Here is a 23,106-nt window from a genome sequence, read left to right on the forward strand (position 1 = left end):
CATATCTCTCCCTCAATGCCGTACCGGGAGGCAAGGTCGGTAGCAGAAAGCAGCGAAGGGCCAACTGCGTCCAAAAGCGATCGCACGGGCCGAAATCCCGGGATGACTCGTTTGGTACGACGCTCCAGCGCCGGTGTCTGGAGGTACTGCGTTTTCTCTCTTGTTCAAACATTCCGTCAGCGCATGCGCAAATGTTCTGGCTCTTCGATACCTAGCCTACCAAAAAAACTTAACATGCTGGTTTTTTTGTTTTTCTTTTTTGTACCAGCAATTGACATTTCAGTTGCTTTTATAGGCATAAACGTAACGTAAGATTTGTGCGTGTCTGGTCTTGTCTCAGACAAAGGCGAGAGATGATCTCATCCAGACTGGGACGCCTAAAATGCTCTGTTGTAAAGATGGCGGTTCACGAGTGAAGTTGTCTCTCTGGACTTTCTGTGGACGAACTCCAGGACCTACTGACACAATCTGGGCAAGTTTTGAAAGCTAAAACCTTCAATCGATGCGTTATTTTGCTGGTAGGACTGGGTGGCCCGACACTTATGAAAAAAACTATGAAATGAGACTCGGGAGTCTTCCCTTGTCATGGAATGGCAGAATTACCCAGAATTCTTTTTGGGCATGAGCGAGGCAAGTTAAGAAGCACGAGAGACTTGGCCCTCATCGAATGAATGGCTGACTCAGCGCGGCCAGAGGAAAAGATTTCTAGCCAGATACTCAGGCGTAGGCCTGGTGTGTGCTGTTAACGTAGATTTTGGATTTCTGAAGAAGTTTTTATCGTAGAAAATTTGCGACAAAGTTGTGCTTTCAGTTCACTGTAATCCTCCTTTCAAACAAACGGTATAATGTAAACGAGATTTATATTTGCAGATTACCTGTCCCCTGACTACTAAAGTCAAACTCTGCATCTCTAAGCAATAAGCGCATTCAAAATTTCCTCATATTACCTTATAAAAGTATGTATTTTGTTGTTTTTTTTATTGGCAAAAAAAAGGGTTTTTCTGCTTATATGAAAAATACGTTTTCTCTTCCGACCTCTTCTTATGCATGATCTTCACGGAAATCACATTCTGTCCCTCAATAAAACCTAGAACAACCAGTTATGTCAACTTAGTTCTTTTTTCTTACCTATCAGCTAAGTTGCGGAATGCGCTACCTGATTTTATCCGTACTTATGAGTTTACTCGTTTTAAAAGAGAATCTTCCCGCATTTTGTACAGCGGCTTTTCTTTTTAATGAATATATCTTTATATTTTATTTTATTTTAGCTGCAAATGTAATGTCTCGAAGACATTAGCTCCTGTTGTTATTCTGAAATTCGAGATGCAATAAAGTTTATGCATGTTGTATGTTACCTTTTGCAGAGCGCGTGCGCACACTTTGTAATCTGCGACTCCAGTGCTTACCACATGTGAGATAAAATGACTTTTGCCTTGAATATTTAAGCCATCGAATTCTTACGCTATATTGACAAGGGCGGTTTGGAGCTGTGAGTAGGCGTGGGATTTGTCACATATGGTTTAGGGGCCGACATATCTCTCCCTCAATGCCGTACCGGGAGGCAAGGTCGGTAGCAGAAAGCAGCGAAGGGCCAACTGCGTCCAAAAGCGATCGCACGGGCCGAAATCCCGGGATGACTCGTTTGGTACGACGCTCCAGCGCCGGTGTCTGGAGGTACTGCGTTTTCTCTCTTGTTCAAACATTCCGTCAGCGCATGCGCAAATGTTCTGGCTCTTCGATACCTAGCCTACCAAAAAAACTTAACATGCTGGTTTTTTTGTTTTTCTTTTTTGTACCAGCAATTGACATTTCAGTTGCTTTTATAGGCATAAACGTAACGTAAGATTTGTGCGTGTCTGGTCTTGTCTCAGACAAAGGCGAGAGATGATCTCATCCAGACTGGGACGCCTAAAATGCTCTGTTGTAAAGATGGCGGTTCACGAGTGAAGTTGTCTCTCTGGACTTTCTGTGGACGAACTCCAGGACCTACTGACACAATCTGGGCAAGTTTTGAAAGCTAAAACCTTCAATCGATGCGTTATTTTGCTGGTAGGACTGGGTGGCCCGACACTTATGAAAAAAACTATGAAATGAGACTCGGGAGTCTTCCCTTGTCATGGAATGGCAGAATTACCCAGAATTCTTTTTGGGCATGAGCGAGGCAAGTTAAGAAGCACGAGAGACTTGGCCCTCATCGAATGAATGGCTGACTCAGCGCGGCCAGAGGAAAAGATTTCTAGCCAGATACTCAGGCGTAGGCCTGGTGTGTGCTGTTAACGTAGATTTTGGATTTCTGAAGAAGTTTTTATCGTAGAAAATTTGCGACAAAGTTGTGCTTTCAGTTCACTGTAATCCTCCTTTCAAACAAACGGTATAATGTAAACGAGATTTATATTTGCAGATTACCTGTCCCCTGACTACTAAAGTCAAACTCTGCATCTCTAAGCAATAAGCGCATTCAAAATTTCCTCATATTACCTTATAAAAGTATGTATTTTGTTGTTTTTTTTATTGGCAAAAAAAAGGGTTTTTCTGCTTATATGAAAAATACGTTTTCTCTTCCGACCTCTTCTTATGCATGATCTTCACGGAAATCACATTCTGTCCCTCAATAAAACCTAGAACAACCAGTTATGTCAACTTAGTTCTTTTTTCTTACCTATCAGCTAAGTTGCGGAATGCGCTACCTGATTTTATCCGTACTTATGAGTTTACTCGTTTTAAAAGAGAATCTTCCCGCATTTTGTACAGCGGCTTTTCTTTTTAATGAATATATCTTTATATTTTATTTTATTTTAGCTGCAAATGTAATGTCTCGAAGACATTAGCTCCTGTTGTTATTCTGAAATTCGAGATGCAATAAAGTTTATGCATGTTGTATGTTACCTTTTGCAGAGCGCGTGCGCACACTTTGTAATCTGCGACTCCAGTGCTTACCACATGTGAGATAAAATGACTTTTGCCTTGAATATTTAAGCCATCGAATTCTTACGCTATATTGACAAGGGCGGTTTGGAGCTGTGAGTAGGCGTGGGATTTGTCACATATGGTTTAGGGGCCGACATATCTCTCCCTCAATGCCGTACCGGGAGGCAAGGTCGGTAGCAGAAAGCAGCGAAGGGCCAACTGCGTCCAAAAGCGATCGCACGGGCCGAAATCCCGGGATGACTCGTTTGGTACGACGCTCCAGCGCCGGTGTCTGGAGGTACTGCGTTTTCTCTCTTGTTCAAACATTCCGTCAGCGCATGCGCAAATGTTCTGGCTCTTCGATACCTAGCCTACCAAAAAAACTTAACATGCTGGTTTTTTTGTTTTTCTTTTTTGTACCAGCAATTGACATTTCAGTTGCTTTTATAGGCATAAACGTAACGTAAGATTTGTGCGTGTCTGGTCTTGTCTCAGACAAAGGCGAGAGATGATCTCATCCAGACTGGGACGCCTAAAATGCTCTGTTGTAAAGATGGCGGTTCACGAGTGAAGTTGTCTCTCTGGACTTTCTGTGGACGAACTCCAGGACCTACTGACACAATCTGGGCAAGTTTTGAAAGCTAAAACCTTCAATCGATGCGTTATTTTGCTGGTAGGACTGGGTGGCCCGACACTTATGAAAAAAACTATGAAATGAGACTCGGGAGTCTTCCCTTGTCATGGAATGGCAGAATTACCCAGAATTCTTTTTGGGCATGAGCGAGGCAAGTTAAGAAGCACGAGAGACTTGGCCCTCATCGAATGAATGGCTGACTCAGCGCGGCCAGAGGAAAAGATTTCTAGCCAGATACTCAGGCGTAGGCCTGGTGTGTGCTGTTAACGTAGATTTTGGATTTCTGAAGAAGTTTTTATCGTAGAAAATTTGCGACAAAGTTGTGCTTTCAGTTCACTGTAATCCTCCTTTCAAACAAACGGTATAATGTAAACGAGATTTATATTTGCAGATTACCTGTCCCCTGACTACTAAAGTCAAACTCTGCATCTCTAAGCAATAAGCGCATTCAAAATTTCCTCATATTACCTTATAAAAGTATGTATTTTGTTGTTTTTTTATTGGCAAAAAAAAGGGTTTTTCTGCTTATATGAAAAATACGTTTTCTCTTCCGACCTCTTCTTATGCATGATCTTCACGGAAATCACATTCTGTCCCTCAATAAAACCTAGAACAACCAGTTATGTCAACTTAGTTCTTTTTTCTTACCTATCAGCTAAGTTGCGGAATGCGCTACCTGATTTTATCCGTACTTATGAGTTTACTCGTTTTAAAAGAGAATCTTCCCGCATTTTGTACAGCGGCTTTTCTTTTTAATGAATATATCTTTATATTTTATTTTATTTTAGCTGCAAATGTAATGTCTCGAAGACATTAGCTCCTGTTGTTATTCTGAAATTCGAGATGCAATAAAGTTTATGCATGTTGTATGTTACCTTTTGCAGAGCGCGTGCGCACACTTTGTAATCTGCGACTCCAGTGCTTACCACATGTGAGATAAAATGACTTTTGCCTTGAATATTTAAGCCATCGAATTCTTACGCTATATTGACAAGGGCGGTTTGGAGCTGTGAGTAGGCGTGGGATTTGTCACATATGGTTTAGGGGCCGACATATCTCTCCCTCAATGCCGTACCGGGAGGCAAGGTCGGTAGCAGAAAGCAGCGAAGGGCCAACTGCGTCCAAAAGCGATCGCACGGGCCGAAATCCCGGGATGACTCGTTTGGTACGACGCTCCAGCGCCGGTGTCTGGAGGTACTGCGTTTTCTCTCTTGTTCAAACATTCCGTCAGCGCATGCGCAAATGTTCTGGCTCTTCGATACCTAGCCTACCAAAAAAACTTAACATGCTGGTTTTTTTGTTTTTCTTTTTTGTACCAGCAATTGACATTTCAGTTGCTTTTATAGGCATAAACGTAACGTAAGATTTGTGCGTGTCTGGTCTTGTCTCAGACAAAGGCGAGAGATGATCTCATCCAGACTGGGACGCCTAAAATGCTCTGTTGTAAAGATGGCGGTTCACGAGTGAAGTTGTCTCTCTGGACTTTCTGTGGACGAACTCCAGGACCTACTGACACAATCTGGGCAAGTTTTGAAAGCTAAAACCTTCAATCGATGCGTTATTTTGCTGGTAGGACTGGGTGGCCCGACACTTATGAAAAAAACTATGAAATGAGACTCGGGAGTCTTCCCTTGTCATGGAATGGCAGAATTACCCAGAATTCTTTTTGGGCATGAGCGAGGCAAGTTAAGAAGCACGAGAGACTTGGCCCTCATCGAATGAATGGCTGACTCAGCGCGGCCAGAGGAAAAGATTTCTAGCCAGATACTCAGGCGTAGGCCTGGTGTGTGCTGTTAACGTAGATTTTGGATTTCTGAAGAAGTTTTTATCGTAGAAAATTTGCGACAAAGTTGTGCTTTCAGTTCACTGTAATCCTCCTTTCAAACAAACGGTATAATGTAAACGAGATTTATATTTGCAGATTACCTGTCCCCTGACTACTAAAGTCAAACTCTGCATCTCTAAGCAATAAGCGCATTCAAAATTTCCTCATATTACCTTATAAAAGTATGTATTTTGTTGTTTTTTTTATTGGCAAAAAAAAGGGTTTTTCTGCTTATATGAAAAATACGTTTTCTCTTCCGACCTCTTCTTATGCATGATCTTCACGGAAATCACATTCTGTCCCTCAATAAAACCTAGAACAACCAGTTATGTCAACTTAGTTCTTTTTTCTTACCTATCAGCTAAGTTGCGGAATGCGCTACCTGATTTTATCCGTACTTATGAGTTTACTCGTTTTAAAAGAGAATCTTCCCGCATTTTGTACAGCGGCTTTTCTTTTTAATGAATATATCTTTATATTTTATTTTATTTTAGCTGCAAATGTAATGTCTCGAAGACATTAGCTCCTGTTGTTATTCTGAAATTCGAGATGCAATAAAGTTTATGCATGTTGTATGTTACCTTTTGCAGAGCGCGTGCGCACACTTTGTAATCTGCGACTCCAGTGCTTACCACATGTGAGATAAAATGACTTTTGCCTTGAATATTTAAGCCATCGAATTCTTACGCTATATTGACAAGGGCGGTTTGGAGCTGTGAGTAGGCGTGGGATTTGTCACATATGGTTTAGGGGCCGACATATCTCTCCCTCAATGCCGTACCGGGAGGCAAGGTCGGTAGCAGAAAGCAGCGAAGGGCCAACTGCGTCCAAAAGCGATCGCACGGGCCGAAATCCCGGGATGACTCGTTTGGTACGACGCTCCAGCGCCGGTGTCTGGAGGTACTGCGTTTTCTCTCTTGTTCAAACATTCCGTCAGCGCATGCGCAAATGTTCTGGCTCTTCGATACCTAGCCTACCAAAAAAACTTAACATGCTGGTTTTTTTGTTTTTCTTTTTTGTACCAGCAATTGACATTTCAGTTGCTTTTATAGGCATAAACGTAACGTAAGATTTGTGCGTGTCTGGTCTTGTCTCAGACAAAGGCGAGAGATGATCTCATCCAGACTGGGACGCCTAAAATGCTCTGTTGTAAAGATGGCGGTTCACGAGTGAAGTTGTCTCTCTGGACTTTCTGTGGACGAACTCCAGGACCTACTGACACAATCTGGGCAAGTTTTGAAAGCTAAAACCTTCAATCGATGCGTTATTTTGCTGGTAGGACTGGGTGGCCCGACACTTATGAAAAAAACTATGAAATGAGACTCGGGAGTCTTCCCTTGTCATGGAATGGCAGAATTACCCAGAATTCTTTTTGGGCATGAGCGAGGCAAGTTAAGAAGCACGAGAGACTTGGCCCTCATCGAATGAATGGCTGACTCAGCGCGGCCAGAGGAAAAGATTTCTAGCCAGATACTCAGGCGTAGGCCTGGTGTGTGCTGTTAACGTAGATTTTGGATTTCTGAAGAAGTTTTTATCGTAGAAAATTTGCGACAAAGTTGTGCTTTCAGTTCACTGTAATCCTCCTTTCAAACAAACGGTATAATGTAAACGAGATTTATATTTGCAGATTACCTGTCCCCTGACTACTAAAGTCAAACTCTGCATCTCTAAGCAATAAGCGCATTCAAAATTTCCTCATATTACCTTATAAAAGTATGTATTTTGTTGTTTTTTTTATTGGCAAAAAAAAGGGTTTTTCTGCTTATATGAAAAATACGTTTTCTCTTCCGACCTCTTCTTATGCATGATCTTCACGGAAATCACATTCTGTCCCTCAATAAAACCTAGAACAACCAGTTATGTCAACTTAGTTCTTTTTTCTTACCTATCAGCTAAGTTGCGGAATGCGCTACCTGATTTTATCCGTACTTATGAGTTTACTCGTTTTAAAAGAGAATCTTCCCGCATTTTGTACAGCGGCTTTTCTTTTTAATGAATATATCTTTATATTTTATGTATTTTAGCTGCAAATGTAATGTCTCGAAGACATTAGCTCCTGTTGTTATTCTGAAATTCGAGATGCAATAAAGTTTATGCATGTTGTATGTTACCTTTTGCAGAGCGCGTGCGCACACTTTGTAATCTGCGACTCCAGTGCTTACCACATGTGAGATAAAATGACTTTTGCCTTGAATATTTAAGCCATCGAATTCTTACGCTATATTGACAAGGGCGGTTTGGAGCTGTGAGTAGGCGTGGGATTTGTCACATATGGTTTAGGGGCCGACATATCTCTCCCTCAATGCCGTACCGGGAGGCAAGGTCGGTAGCAGAAAGCAGCGAAGGGCCAACTGCGTCCAAAAGCGATCGCACGGGCCGAAATCCCGGGATGACTCGTTTGGTACGACGCTCCAGCGCCGGTGTCTGGAGGTACTGCGTTTTCTCTCTTGTTCAAACATTCCGTCAGCGCATGCGCAAATGTTCTGGCTCTTCGATACCTAGCCTACCAAAAAAACTTAACATGCTGGTTTTTTTGTTTTTCTTTTTTGTACCAGCAATTGACATTTCAGTTGCTTTTATAGGCATAAACGCAACGTAAGATTTGTGCGTGTCTGGTCTTGTCTCAGACAAAGGCGAGAGATGATCTCATCCAGACTGGGACGCCTAAACTGCTGTGTTGTAAAGATGGCGGTTCACGAGTGAAGTTGTCTCTCTGGCCTTTCTGTGGACGAACTCCAGGACCTGCTGACACAATCTGAGCAAGTTTTGAAAGCTAAAACCTTCAATCGATCCGTTATTTTGCTGGTAGGACTGGGTGGCCCGACACTTATGAAAAAAACTATGAAATGAGACTCGGGAGTCTTCCCTTGTCATGGAATGTTAGAATTACCCAGAATTCTTTTTGGGCATGAGCGAGGCAAGTTAAGAAGCACGAGAGACTTGGCCCTCATCGAATGAATGGCTGACTCAGCGCGGCCAGAGGAAAAGATTTCTAGCCAGATACTCAGGCGTAGGCCTGGTGTGTGCTGTTAACGTAGATTTTGGATTTCTAAAGAAGTTTTTATCGTAGAAAATTTGCGACAAAGTTGTGCTTTCAGTTCACTGTAATCCTCCTTTCAAACAAACGGCATAATGTAAACGAGATTTATATTTGCAGATTACCTGTCCCCTGACTACTAAAGTCAAACTCTGCATCTCTAAGCAATAAGCGCATTCAAAATTTCCTCATATTACCTTATAAAAGTATGTATTTTGTTGTTTTTTTATTGGCAAAAAAAGGGTTTTTCTGCTTATATGAAAAATACGTTTTCTCTTCCGACCTCTTCTTATGCATGATCTTCACGGAAATCACATTCTGTCCCTCAATAAAACCTAGAACAACCAGTTATGTCAACTTAGTTCTTTTTTCTTACGTTTCAGCTAAGTTGCGGAATGCGCTACCTGATTTTATCCGTACTTATGAGATTACTCGTTTTAAAAGAGAATCTTCCCGCATTTTGTACAGCGGCTTTTCTTTTTAATGAATATATCTTTATATTTTATTTTATTTTAGCTGCAAATGTAATGTCTCGAAGACATTAGCTCCTGTTGTTATTCTGAAATTCGAGATGCAATAAAGTTTATGCATGTTGTATGTTACCTTTTGCAGAGCGCGTGCGCACACTTTGTAATCTGCGACTCCAGTGCTTACCACATGTGAGATAAAATGACTTTTGCCTTGAATATATAAGCCATCTAATTCTTACGCTGTATTGACAAGGGCGGTTTGGAGCTGTGAGTAGGCGTGGGATTTGTCACATATGGTTTAGGGGCCGACATATCTCTCCCTCAATGCCGTACCGGGAGGCAAGGTCGGTAGCAGAAAGCAGCGAAGGGCCAACTGCGTCCAAAAGCGATCGCACGGGCCGAAATCCCGGGATGACTCGTTTGGTACGACGCTCCAGCGCCGGTGTCTGGAGGTACTGCGTTTTTCTCTCTTGTTCAAACATTCCGTCAGCGCATGCGCAAATGTTCTGGCTCTTCGATACCTAGCCTACCAAAAAAACTTAACATGCTGGTTTTTTTGTTTTTCTTTTTGTACTAGCAATTGACATTTCAGTTGATTTTATGGGCATAAACGTAACGTTAGATTTATGCGTGTCTGGTCTTGTCACAGACAAAGGCGAGATATGATCTCATCCAGACTAGGACGCCTAAAAAGCTCTGTTGTAAAGATGGCGATTCACGAGTGAAGTTGTCTATATGGACTTTCTGGGGACGAACTCCAGGACATACTGACACAATCTGGGCAAGTTTTGAAAGCTGAAACCTTCAATCGATGCGTTATTTTGCTGGTAGGACTGGGTGGCCCGACACTTATGAAAAAAACTATGAAATGAGACTCGGGAGTCTTCCCTTGTCATGGAATGTTAGAATTACCCAGAATTCTTTTTGGGCATGAGCGAGGCAAGTTAAGAAGCACGAGAGACTTGGCCCTCATCGAATGGATGGCTGACTCAGCGCGGCCAGAGGAAAATATTTCTAGCCAGATACGCAGGCGTAGGCCTGGTGTTTGCTGTTAACGTAGATTTTGGATTTCTGAAGAAGTTTTTATCGTAGAAAATTCGCGACAAAGTTGTGCTTTCAGTTCACTGTAATCCTCCTTTCAAACAAACGGTATAATGTAAACGAGATTTATATTTGCAGATTACCTGTCCCCTGACTACTAAAGTCAAACTCTGCATCTCTAAGCAATAAGCGCATTCAAAATTTCCTCATATTACCTTATAAAAGTATGTATTTTGTTGTTTTTGTTATTGGAAAAAAAAGGGTTTTTCTGCTTTTATGAAAAATACGTTTTCTCTTCCGACCTCTTCTTATGCATGATCTTCACGTAAATCACATTCTGTCCCTCAATAAAACCTAGAACAACCAGTTATGTCAACTTAGTTCTTTCTTCTTACGTATCAGCTAAGTTGCGGAATGCGCTACCTGATTTTATCCGTATTTATGAGTTTACTCGTTTTAAAAGAGAATCTTCCCGCATTTTGTACAGCGGCTTTTCTTTTTAATGAATATATCTTTAAATATTATGTATTTAGCATGTATCTGTATATGCTATGTATTTTAGCTGCAAATGTAATGTCTCGAAGACATTAGCTCCTGTTGTTATTCTCAAATTCGAGATGTAATAACGTTTATACATGTTGTATGTTACCTTTTGCAGAGCGCGTGCGCAGACTTTGTAATCTGCGACTTCAGTGCTTACCACATGTGAGATAAAATGACTTTTGCCTTGAATATTTAAGCCATCGAATTCTTATGCTATATTGACAAGGGCAGTTTGGAGCTGTGAGTAGGCGTGGGATTTGTCACATATGGTTTAGGGGCCGACATATCTCTCCCTCAATGCCGTTCCGGGAGGCAAGGTCGGTAGCACAAAGCAGCGAAGGGCCAACTTTGTCCAAAAGCGATCGCACGGGCCGAAATCCCGGGATGACTCGTTTGGTACGACGCTCCAGCGCCGGTTTCTGGAGGTACTGCGTTTTTCTCTCTTGTTCAAACATTCCGTCAGCGCATGCGCAAATGTTCTGGCTCCTCGATACCTAATCTACCAAAAAAACTTAACATGCTGGTTTTTTTTTTTCTTTTTTGTACCAGCAATTGACATTTCAGTTGCTGTTATAGGCATAAACGTAACGTAAGATTTTTGCGTGTCTGGTCTTGTCTCAGAAAAAGGCGAGAGATGATCTAATCCAGACTTTGACGACAAAAAAGCTCTGTTGAAAAGATGTCGGTTTACGAGTGAAGATGTCTCTCTAGCCTTTCTGTGGACGAACTCCAGGACCTACTGACACAATCTGGGCAAGTTTTGAAAGCTAAAACCTTCAATCTATGCGTTATTTTGCTGGTAGGACTGGGTGGCCCGACACTTATGAAAAAAACTATGAAATGAGACTCGGGAGTCTTCCCTTGTCATGGAATGGCAGAATTACCCAGAATTCTTTTTGGGCATGAGCGATTCAAGTTAAGAAGCACGAGAGACTTGGCCCTCATCGAATGAATGGCTGACTCAGCGCGGCCAGAGGAAAAGATTTCTAGCCAGATACTCAGGCGTAGGCCTGGTGTGTGCTGTTAACGTAGATTTTGGATTTCTGAAGACGTTTTTATCATAGAAAATTCGCGACAAAGTTGTGCTTTCAGTTCACTGTAATCCTCTTTTCAAACAAACGGTATAATGTAAACGAGATTTATATTTGCAGATTACCTGTCCCCTGACTACTAAAGTCAAACTCTGCATCTCTAAGCAATAAGCGCATTCAAAATTTCCTCATATTACCTTATAAAAGTATGTATTTTGTTGTTTTTTTATTGGAAAAAAAAGGGTTTTTTTTCGTATATTAAAAATAAATTTTCTCTTCCGACCTCTTCTTATGCAGGATCTTCACGGAAATCACATTCTGTCCCTCAATAAAACCTAGAACAATCAGCTATGTGGTCTTAGTACTTTTTTCTTACGTATCAGCTAAGTTGCGGAATGCGCTACCTGATTTTATCCGTACTTATGAGTTAACTCGTTTTAAAAGAGAATCTTCCCACATTTTTGTACAGCGCCTTTTCTTTTTAATGAATATATGTTTAAATATTATGTATTTAGCATGTATCTGTATATGCTATTTTATGTATGATCTCGCCTATGTAATGTATTTTAGCTGCAAATATAATGTCTCGAAGACATTAGCTCCTGTGTTTATTCTGAAATTCGAGATGTAATAAAGTTTATGCATGTTGTATTTTACCTTTCGCAGAGCGCGTGCGCACACTTTGTAATCTGCGACTCCAGTGCTTACCACATGTGAGATAAAATGACTTTTGCCTTGAATATTTAAGCCATCGAATTCTTACGCTATATTGACAAGGGCGGTTTAGAGCTGTGAGTAGGCGTGGGATTTGTCACATATGGTTTAGGGGCCGACATATCTCTCCCTCAATGCCGTACCGGGAGGCAAGGTCGGTAGCAGAAAGCAGCGAAGGGCCAACTGCGTCCAAAAGAGATCGCACGGGCCGAAATCCCGGGATGACTCGTTTGGTACGACGCTCCAGCGCCGGTGTCTGGAGGTACGGCGTTTTTCTCTCTTGTTCAAACATTCCGTCAGCGCATGCGCAAATGTTCTGGCTCTTTGATACGTAGTCTACCAAAAAAACTTAACATGCTGGTTGAAATGAAATGATACGCTTTCTTTTCGGTCCTCTTCTTATGCATGATCTTTACGGAAATCACATTTTGTCCCTCAATAAAACCTAGAACAACCAGTTATGTGGGCTTAGTTGTTTTTTCTTAAGCCTTATTTACACGAGCAATTTTTCGTTGACAAGTCCACTTGTCAAGGAAAACTTGCCGACTGTACACACTAGCAAGTTTTCCTTGATAAGTTTTTCCTTGACAAGTTTTTCTTGGTAGTGTAAATGAAAAATATGACAAGTTTTCCTTGACAAGTTTTAGAAATCAATAATATCCTTGTCACATTTTCCTTGTTGTCCGTCTACACGAGCAAATTTCTGACTTGACAATTTTTCCTTGTCAAGGAAAAGCTAGCACGCCAGATTTTCTTTGACAAGGAAAATTTGTCCACTATTCCCCATCTACACGAGCAATTTTTCCTTGTCAAGGCAAACTTGTCAAGGAAAAATTGCTCGTGTAAATGGGGCTTTACGTATCAGCCAAGTTGCGGAATGCGCTACCTGATTTTATCCGCACTTAGGTGTTTACTCGTTTTAAAAGAGAATCTTCCCGCATTTTGTACAGCGGCTTTTCTTTTTAATGAATATATCTCTAAATATTATGTATTTAGCGCATTTTGTACAGCGGCTTTTCTTTTTAATGAATATATCTCTAAATATTGTGTATTTAGCGTGTATCTGTATATGCTATGGGCCAGTTATTTAAAGAAAGTCTAACTTAGGCCGAGGTTTAAGACAATCAGTGGACCTCCAAATCTGTTTATGAGCGGTATATTTTAAGTAAATAAATTGCTCTCTAGCCGGGAATGCCAATCTTCATGTTGCCATTAGCAGCACACAATACTTCGATATGATTGTTGGCAATATTGAAAATGGCTTAGAACGCGGTTTTGTTAAACATTGTCTAAAATATGTTTTAATAATCGACCCTATGTATTTTAGCTGCAAATGTAATGCATTGGACAAGGAATTACTTGGACAAGCAACTAATTGGTCACTTGGACACGGAATTATGTCGTCCCCAGTTTTCCCTAGGGCCCGCTCGCGACATGCGCAGTTCATATTAAACCCAAGATGGCTGCTGCAGACAAGAACGTCGTTGGGTTACTGAATGGCATTGCAAGAAGAGATTATTTTGGAGAATCGGAAATCACAGACGAATTTCTTCACCAGGAACTTTTCTCTGACCTCTCTGCGGAACAATTTGATATAATTTTGAAGAGATACGAGACTTTAATGAGGAACATTGTTTCAGGGGACATGGATTACAATCAACTTGAAGCTTTCCTAACTTCTCAGATGAAGCGAAAACAGGGCTCACTCACTCAAGAACAAGCCGCTGCTTTTTTAAAATTCTGGAAATCGCAAAAAGTAAAGATTCACGACATTTTGGTTCAGAGGTCTTCGTGGAACAATAAACTGAAGGATATCAACTGGAGAATTGATTTGAAAACTCAGGCAAGGCACCTCCAACAGATCAACACTCCAGTCGCAATTGTGGAAATGCAGATTGAGAAAAGAGGAACAGATAGCAAAGTTAGTTGTTTTCATTTAGATGGAAAAAATTTACCCACACCAAAAAGGTGGTGTTTAAGTCGATTTTCAGTATGGGAGGGGAGGGAGAGGGTAACTGTAGACCATCATGAACATTCTTCTTGGAGCGCATTGTTTAAGGACGTTCGCGCCCATTGCTACTGCACATTTTTTTGTGCATGTCACGCATTGCAGACCATAACCTGCAAGCAGGCTCTTCCGTGGAAAATGGCACGGTCGAAATATAAGAACTTGGGAACTTTCGACCGCGCTCCATTTTCAACGGAAGAGGATGTTTTGAGTGCACGCCATTTTCAACGGAAGAGCCACGCAGACCACGAAGGTAAACATGATGCTAAAGGCGCAAACATTTTCCGCAAGAATGGAACGTGAAAGCATGTGGCATCATGGGATAGCTGTGGACCCAGGTCTTCTCAGAAATGTCAAACAATGACATGACAGAGCGAATAGACAATCGCTTTGAGAACTTCGCAGCAATTTTACTCTCTTGAATACTCGGTGACCCCTATTTTTCTTTCGGTAGATCACTTCCTTTCCTGATTTGTCCATTTTAACTAAAAACAAAAAGAAATCTGTACATGAGAAGTTACAAATATTTTGCCTTTTATGCTCTCGTCCGACCGAAGGTTTCTTTCTTAGACTAATATGTATCGTTTTATGAGGTCTATTTCATCACAGAAAAAGACATCAGCTGCAAGTTTATTTAGATATATCAGTTATGTTGAATTGAGTATGTTTACCTGATCTAAATTTCACTAATATACCAGTAGCTTTTTTATTGCTGACAGTTGTAACCTAAGATCGTATTAAAATAACGCAAGCTTCTAAAAGTGTACCTCATGATCTCGAAAAGATCATTACCTATCTCCGTGGCAAGTTTTAAAAAAATCTATATGTGGGAACATTTTGGGCACGAACGTCCCTAAATGGCGTGAAATACAGTAGGGGTAGGGGTTTCTGAAAGTTGGCTTGCATAACAGGGCTCGAAATTAACAAAAAAAACCCAGTCACAACTTGCGACAAGATATGAAAATTTAGTCACAATTTCACAAATTTCAGTCGCAAAATCATTGCGCTGCATTGTGTTGTGTTGTCAGCGGTTTAGCAAAAATAATAATAAAACGATTGAGGGAACGGAGTCGTGCATGTAACATTGCTGCTGAATTACGATTGTAACTCATACCATACTTTCAGATTAAAAGAAAATTCATGGTGAGAAACAAAAGCAAAAGTAGTGGCACAGTGACAACTGCTAACCCTTCTGTTTTGAAAGAGCAAAGGTGAAAACAAATTGCAAATTTGTGGCTTCTCCAGATACTTATTCGCAAAGGGAAAAATTCAGTTGCAAATGCGACTATCGGTCGCAATTTCGAGCCCTGCATGCATAAATAATGCATTTAATAAAAGTACTCTCTGCATCTGATCTAAATGCAGTGTAAATGGCTGTGATTTCTTTTTCTTTCAGGAAACAGATGTCTTTCAATTTGAGATGGATGAATCTCAATTGTCAAATGTACTCTCAAGCATTGGTGAAATAGAAAAGAAGCTCACTAATTATGCACAGTAACCTTCAGAACACCAAAGTTATAATGTTCACATCTTTATTCTTGGTAACTTCCTCCTCATCCCTAAAAAAGATTATACATCTGTAAAATGCTCAAATCATTTGAAGATCTGAAGCCTTCAGTTTAACTGACTATAATATATTATGAGGCATCTTTCAGCAACTGAGTTTCTCACTTTCACACTTGAGAAGTACCTGCTTGTACTATAGTTATCCTTTTTTCCAATAATGCTTCTTGCAGAATATAACTTTAACTTGAAAACTGAAGGTCTTCAGTGACTTCATTACTGTTATCTTAATGCTATTTAATCAGGGTGCAACAAAAAGGGTGTCCACTTGCCCCAGACAAGTGATTTTAGCCAATGGACAAGAGGGTTGTCAATCTTATACTTGTCCTTTGGACAAGTGGATCTTCAGAAAATAATTTTAAAAAACAAGGTGCTTAAATGTTTAAGGGGAGAAATTAGTACACAGTTAAGTTTTTGCAAGTGTAAAAACGATCGCTTTTTGCAAAAGTAACTTAGAAGTTGAAAATGAAATGAGTTGACCGCTTACGGTTTATCCGTCATTTTATTTCAATGCGTACTGAAACGGGCCTGGGACTTGTTTGGGGGTATCGATTTGTGCATTTATTAATAAACCCTCTTCGTTGCTGTCAGCACATGCACGATATGGCTGATCAGCGAAGCATAAAAGGCTATTTTGGTGTACCGGTAAAGCAGCTAAAGAGAAAAGCAAAACCTTCAGCAGAAAAGGCTAAGATGAAGGAGAAGAAAAAGCAATCTAACAGCCCAACGGTTCAAGTTTGAAAGTTCCAGGAATCTTGGAAGTACACCAACACTTTAAATGCTGTGTAGATGTTCCAAAAACATTGTGACTGGGCTGAATAGTAATAAATATAACTTCAAAGGGAACTGATTCTATTTGGAACACTAGCACAAAAATAGACTACATGTCATTTCAAATCAAGTAGTTACTAGTGACAAAGAATTTAAGAGGTTTCTATCTTTATTGATATAACACAAAGCTCTTTTCAATGTTATTCTGACTCTAACCCTAACTAACTTGGAATGGCATTGTTATTATTAGGCTCAGAAATAAACAATGTAATACTGCTACTACATTCATACCATTTATGACCTTTTTAGGAAAAGAAGTAAATAAAGAAACAATAATTAACAACCTAAACCCCAGGATATAACTCATTGCATCAAAGTTTTGTCTGTAGTTACTGCTGAATGCATTGATTTTCAGTGGACTTTCATTATGCTTTAATTGGACAAGCATACTGAATGATTGCATAACTGCCCGATGTCATCCAGTCTTTGCTTACAGCCTCAATCTTACTATCTTGACCAGGATGTAAACCAACTTGGACATCAGCTTTGAGTGTTCTCAATGAACACAAAGGTGCTGGCAAGAATCCCCAGAGAGCTTCTGTAAAAGGTGTTGTGTGGGGCCACTTACGATCACTAACCAACTTTCGATAATTCAGGTCACCTTTGAAAAACACCACTTTGGCTTTAGCGAGATCTTCATACAGTTCAGGGGCAGTGGTTTTCATTTCACTGTAATCTTGTGCCATGGTCCAGAACTTGTGGCTTTGAAGGACAAACGATCCTTCCTGTATCCGCTGAAGCCAGCATTCCCCAAGCTTTGACAGAAATTCATTTGAAGATGATTTCATCTCTTCCAGCATCCAAAAAAGATCTTTCTTACTGGCATCAGAAACAAACCAGGGGATTTGTTTGGTGTGAAAGTGAATGTGTTCAGCTAATTTTGCATGTAACAAGAATTCAGCAAAACACAAATCAGTGAATAATTCAAACCCTGAGTTGTCGAGAACAAAGTCAATCCTGTTGTTTCCAGTCTTGTGAACTGTATTCCAAACATCTTCTAAGTTGTCAACAATAATCTTCTCTTTCATTTGCTGTAGATGAGCTGTCTTGCCAGCTCCGTCCACCGTCTGGATTTCTCCACTAGAGATTGAAAGATCACAACGGTTTCCCCACAAACAAAACTAAATGTAAAAGAACAGAACTTTTCAAGTCAATTAATCAATCAATCAATCATTGTCAATATGTTACTTAGGCAGGTATTATTGATAAAGTCGCAGTCTAAGAGCACTCTAAAAACTAAACTGTAAGTACCATAATTCTATATTGTAAGCGTAAGTGATACCAAAATCCATTTTTTCCTTCCACAAGCCCATTTTTTTGAAAACATAAACCTTATTCCAAAATGGCTGCCATTTTAGTGTTCTTTTGTTTTCTTGCAAATTGGCCCTTTTGGCCTGGCTTTCAAACGCAAAATTCTAAAGAATATTTAACCTTGAACAAAGCCAAAAGGGACAATCTGCAATCAAACAAAAGAATACTAAAATGGTGGCCATTTTAGAATTAGGTGTATTATCTTCCTCCACTTTCAAGTTATATGTCAAAAATGAGGGCGAGTGTTTCATCAGGGGTTTTGGAACACTGAGAAACATGACAGTACAACGCCGTAGGCGAAGTGCTTTTAATAATCTTATGGTTTTGAGGTGTTTGGAACCCCTGATGACACACGAAGCACAAGTTTTTGACATCACTTCTCACCTTATTTTTACTAAATGTGAGTGTAATGAGATGATCTTTTGTTTTATCAGACAAGTTATAGTAATTTGTAAAGAAATGAATATTCAATATTTGGGTGAGTTTAAAAGGTAGAACTTTTGAATAAGTTTACATAATAGGGCATGATGGAGAACAAGTCAGAATCACATTGTTTTTGCCTGCCAAAATTGTCTGCCAGGAAAGTGATTTGGTCAATAAGGTCATTCCAGTATAAAATAGTATAATAATAATAATAATAATAATAATAATAATAATTTGGACTGTGAACATTTTCGGCGAATGGCTGAGGTTAAGAAAGGTACAAATGCTGAATTAAGATTGCGGTGGACTTTTCAAGACTCCGAAGTACACAAGGTTCAAGCCTTGAGTGCGGTGGACTTTTCAAGGACAACCAAGTACAAGGTTCAAGCCTTGTGTGTAGACTTTGATGAAATGGATTCTCTTTTGCTGAACTATTGGGTGTCCAAATTCGTTTTTATCCTCTGGACGCTAATGATAAGAGAGGTACTGTGAAAGTTTTTTGTCGAATAGTTGGCAAATTTAAAATACATAATTTGTGTGCGAGTAGTTCATTTTTGTTTTTTTCGGAAGGTTTATTAGCATAAAGGTTCATTTAAAGTCAAGTGTCTTGATCAGATTTTGAACAAACTCAGGCATTTCTTGATCTGTAGTTTCACTGGGTATCAAGATTCATGCACCTGAGCAAAATAAGGCACTCCCATTGGCCAATAGCCTTATAAATTATTAATGAGCTTGAGAAGTACCCTTTCTTAGAAGTGAACAATTTTTTTGGGATAAATTTGACTCTCATTTTTGAGCCAATATATTTAACCTGAAAGATATCTGCACATGAAATGGAAAGGATAACATTTTAGCTTGCTGGTACCTTTTAAAACTTCCTTATTTATACTGTGTCTCTCCATTTTTATATTTACAGATGCATGCATGGGTAGAGTTGTGCATTTGCAGTTGTTGATAAGTGAGCAAAATAATGACAATTTGTTGAGAAATAATAACAAAAATGATTTCTCATTTTAAAGATAATCATTTAGTTTTTCAAAACAACAATGAATGTTTGGCAAATGAACAAAGGTTTCTGTGACAAACGGGGCCAATGACAAGTAATGTAAAGAACTGTCAGGGCTTTACCATCATATTAGTTTAAGGAGTTAAAACTGTGCTTCAACTCCTCGCTTTTGTTTAAATTCACCCAACTACAAGCATAACTGATGATCCAAGAGCGATGTTGCCCAGAAATAAAGACAGAACTCAAGATCTTTCTATGGCAAAAAGTGATCAAGGCGTAAAGAACAAGAAAGACAAATAACATCTCATAGAATATCATGGACTCAGGGCTTTTTTTAATGTGTGGACGTTTTTAGTGTTCTGTGTGCATCCATTATTGATTGACAAAGCATCCAATGTACATAAGGTTCCACTCAATTTTCTAATGCACCTTTGTGCCCAGATATCTTCAACCCTATGAGCATTACCTGGGACTAATGATAACCCTACTTCAAAAGACATGGCAAAAAGCAATAAAAGCTCTACATACCTGGAGGAAAATATCAAAAACACTTTTTACATTTACTCGATCATCAACAAGAGGAGTGACTATGGTATGGCAAAGGAACTGAGCCAGGGATATGGCAGCATTTTGAAGTTCTTTGAAAGAAGTTTGCTTTTGCTCTTCAAAAGGATCAAAGCACTGGTGAAGTTTGCTGAAAGAAAATTACAATTGTTGCTTCATGGTTTGAAAATAGAAATGTTAAATCAGCAACTTAAGTTACCAATTCAAATTTTTTTTTACTCTTGCACGCTGATTGGCTAATTTTTATTGTCAGCAAGCGGACAGACACATACATTTATAATTTACGTGAGAATGATGCGATATTGCTTGCGTCAGACTAAAGTTTCTCGCATTTTTGTCTCGTGTTCTTCTCGCGTTTTGACTTAATTTTGACCTCTCTGCCTTTTTGTTATTGTAAAAAACAAATTGATGTCAGTTTTTCATGCGTCTGTCCTGTTTTTGATCATGAATTTCGTCATAACATTGTCAAAGTAGTCTGCGGATCCACTCGCCTATCTCCTCGTGGATCCACAGCTACTTTGGCAGTGTTATAATGAAATTCATGATCAATAACAGGACAGACGCATGAAAAACTGACATCAATTTGTTAAATTGCAAGTAAATGTAGCTTCGTAATGGCACATCTTTTGTTCTGATCAATGTAGCAATAGCTCACAATGTAAAATTACCTGAGAGATGGAGGATGTAAAGGACAACTTGCTAAACCCATTGATAACAAATTCACTAATGAAAAAACTAGCGGCATAAAAATAATTATCCCCTTTACATTCAGCTTTATTGACCTGGAAATAAATGCCTCATAAATCTTGCGATACATGTAGCATTCCACCACAAGCCATGGCCCACTGAAGGAGGAGGCCATCTTGTCTTTATCCAGCAGTGATTTGCTTTTTGTGATAGTGTCATTCCAGATGCTCGCATCTGGTTGGTCATCTTCAATAAGTGTGAGTGGTTTGTCAGTTTTGATCTCGTAACGCAGTTTAGACAGTTTAGCTAACACTTCCTTGCTATCCTCCATAAGTTCCTTGAAAAGTGAAAAAATGTAGTTTAGTCTTCTGTCAGAAACACCACTCCCAACATGACAATCAATTGACCACAAACCGATTTCTAGTGAGCAATCATCATAATCTTAAAAGTAAAGCATGGGACTACCTATAAAAGTTTACGTAAACATTTTATTCACCTCAATGAGACAAAGTGGCCACACAATAGATAATTTCTTTTTACAATTTTTATTGTATCTAAGATAAGTTTTAGAGCCAAGCGTGACCTCTTAGAATCCAATGAAATTTTATCTGGAGTCAGTAGCAGGTGATCTCTATACATTTCTAAAGTCTTCCTTGAAATAATTTGAATGGGGTCTCCCACTTTGTTCATTTTTTGACCTGAAGCCTGTCTCTTTCCTGGAACATTATAATAACCCTTTTAACACTGGTTATAAGGCAACCTGTTGATTTTCTTCAGAAAATGCCGATGCCTGACGGTGTACCAAGTCAATAACCTTGGTTAGAATTACTGGCAGCCTATCACGAATTGTGAGATAAGCAAAGGACCTGAAACAGAAAAAAAAACAATATTATTGAATGGAAGGTTATTATGGGAAATGTAATGAAGCAAAATATGAAAGTGGTTAGGTAATCAGGGAGCACAAGATACTGTCACTTGCACAGATATGTTCTGGGATACCATCATAGTTCCTGCTTCATGAGAAAACTGTACATGATAACATACCAGTTTTAAAAATGATAGCTCATTTAATTATTTCTTGTGGCCAACTTATAAGCCTGCTAAGTAGTGCTAAATATTGATATCGAAAATTGATGAAAATCAAATGGTGAAAGAGTTGTGAGTATTGATTTTCATTGATTTCAATCAACTGTTGTCGATTATATCAATTGTCATCAGTAGTCGTTTTGAAAAGTGACTATAGAACTGTGAGAAGGTCTCTTAGAATGTGTCCCAGTTGTCCCTTAGAGCCCACCACTCTGAATGCTTCTCCTCTGTCACCATTTCTTTTCCCCAAGGATAAAAGATTCTCCTGTCTTTACTACAAATGGGCATTCATGGTGGTCCTTCATAGACTCCAAAACAGTTGTTTTCTTCCATTTTCGGAAGGTGTGAAGCACCGCAAGCATGATCCTTGTGTGTGAAGTGTGCGAGCCTCACATACCCATAGGGTGTGTGAGGCGAGAAAAGCAAAAAATACGACTGTTTTGCAGTCTGGGTCTTTCACTACACCCTCTGTCAATAGGAAATTTTTTTCAAGACTTTAGTCCACACAAATAGCGGATGCTTTGAAATGACGTATCGCCTTACAAAATGTCGTAAGAATCCATAAATTGCTCATTTATTAAAAACGATGATAATCGCTGAATGTAGAAAAAATCATTTTGAATTTTATCAATTCAAGGGAGACGGCGTGGTCTTGGGTGGTTAGGGCGTTGGGTTTGCATGCGGTTGCCCCGGGTTCAAATCCCATTTTTACCTCTGGTTTGGATTTGTTTCTGGTTGTCCTGGATTCAACTCTACCACGCTTTGTAAATAGTCAACTGGTTGCCTCCTGCCAGTTGGGCTTTTAATCATGTTTCTATCACATTATTAAAAGTGGGGTGCCTGTGAACTAGCTTGATGGCTAAATGCACCTCCAATATAAACAAAGCATTAATTCTATTTAATCAATAAAATCAGTTAATATATCCGATTAATTTTTATTGATTACATTGATTATATCGATTGCTTCGCGATGATCTATTTTCTAATTCATTGATTGAGCAGGTATTAATGCAGATTAATGCAGTGCCAAAAGTGACATCCGGTTTTAAAGAGTAGTGTTCAGAACATTTTGCATCCTACGCTATCTTGTGTGTTCAATTAATACAACAGTGTATTTCTGACTTCTTGTGTGTTTACTGAACTTTCTCCACACGGCCCACCCAGACTAGCTTTGCCATTTGCGGAAAATGGGAGATCACACCCAATAAAGATTAATCAGTTATTGATTAATTTATCATTGTCACCTTAACCCTTGATGATGGCCAGGTTAAAACAATTTCAAGTAAATCACAATGGATAACGATTTTTACCCTTCATCTTTTGCCGATAACGGTTCTGGCCTTTTTCTGGACATGTTGCGGTCCTCTTTGCAACGTTGCATCAGAAGTTTGAGACACTTCACGTACTCTTACACAACCAATTGGT

At 39.6% G+C, this 23,106-nt stretch overlaps 2 protein-coding genes across 2 annotated transcripts; one reads left to right on the forward strand and one right to left on the reverse strand.

Annotated features, from left to right (window-relative positions):
• The first annotated feature begins 13,640 nt into the window (after positions 1-13,640).
• On the forward strand, positions 13,641-16,893 carry LOC138025998 (COMM domain-containing protein 1-like). Its single transcript, XM_068873167.1, has 2 exons — positions 13,641-14,123; positions 15,607-16,893. The coding sequence occupies exons 1-2, from the start codon at positions 13,662-13,664 to the stop codon at positions 15,706-15,708; spliced, it is 564 nt and encodes a 187-aa protein (XP_068729268.1). The 5' UTR covers positions 13,641-13,661; the 3' UTR covers positions 15,709-16,893.
• LOC138025996 (damage-control phosphatase ARMT1-like) lies at positions 16,696-23,085 on the reverse strand. The gene is made up of 5 exons (XM_068873165.1): positions 22,992-23,085; positions 21,356-21,461; positions 20,691-20,932; positions 19,873-20,038; positions 16,696-17,725 (listed from the first exon to the last, which is right to left on the reverse strand). Exons 1-5 carry the CDS (start codon positions 23,060-23,062, stop codon positions 16,970-16,972), a joined length of 1,341 nt encoding a protein of 446 aa, XP_068729266.1. The 5' UTR covers positions 23,063-23,085; the 3' UTR covers positions 16,696-16,969.
• Between the last annotated feature and the right edge of the window lie 21 nt (positions 23,086-23,106).

The sequence above is a fragment of the Montipora capricornis genome, chromosome 12, assembly GCF_036669925.1.
Source record: "Montipora capricornis isolate CH-2021 chromosome 12, ASM3666992v2, whole genome shotgun sequence".
NCBI classification, from domain to species: Eukaryota; Metazoa; Cnidaria; class Anthozoa; order Scleractinia; family Acroporidae; genus Montipora; species Montipora capricornis.

What these genes read in the sequence shown, in the direction of transcription:
- LOC138025998 (XM_068873167.1), top strand. Translation starts at nt 13,662, where the DNA reads ATGGCTGCTGCAGACAAGAACGTCGTTGGGTTACTGAATGGCATTGCA. An exon ending in AAAGAGGAACAGATAGCAAA is followed by an intron (nt 14,124 to 15,606) that starts GTTAGTTGTTTT and finishes TTTTTCTTTCAG; the next exon opens with GAAACAGATGTCTTTCAATT.
- LOC138025996 (XM_068873165.1), bottom strand. Translation starts at nt 23,062, where the DNA reads ATGCAACGTTGCAAAGAGGACCGCAACATGTCCAGAAAAAGGCCAGAA. An exon ending in TTTCTGAAGAAAATCAACAG is followed by an intron (nt 20,933 to 21,355) that starts GTTGCCTTATAA and finishes TCACTTTTCAAG; the next exon opens with GAACTTATGGAGGATAGCAA. An exon ending in TATGAGGCATTTATTTCCAG is followed by an intron (nt 20,039 to 20,690) that starts GTCAATAAAGCT and finishes ATTTTCTTTCAG; the next exon opens with CAAACTTCACCAGTGCTTTG.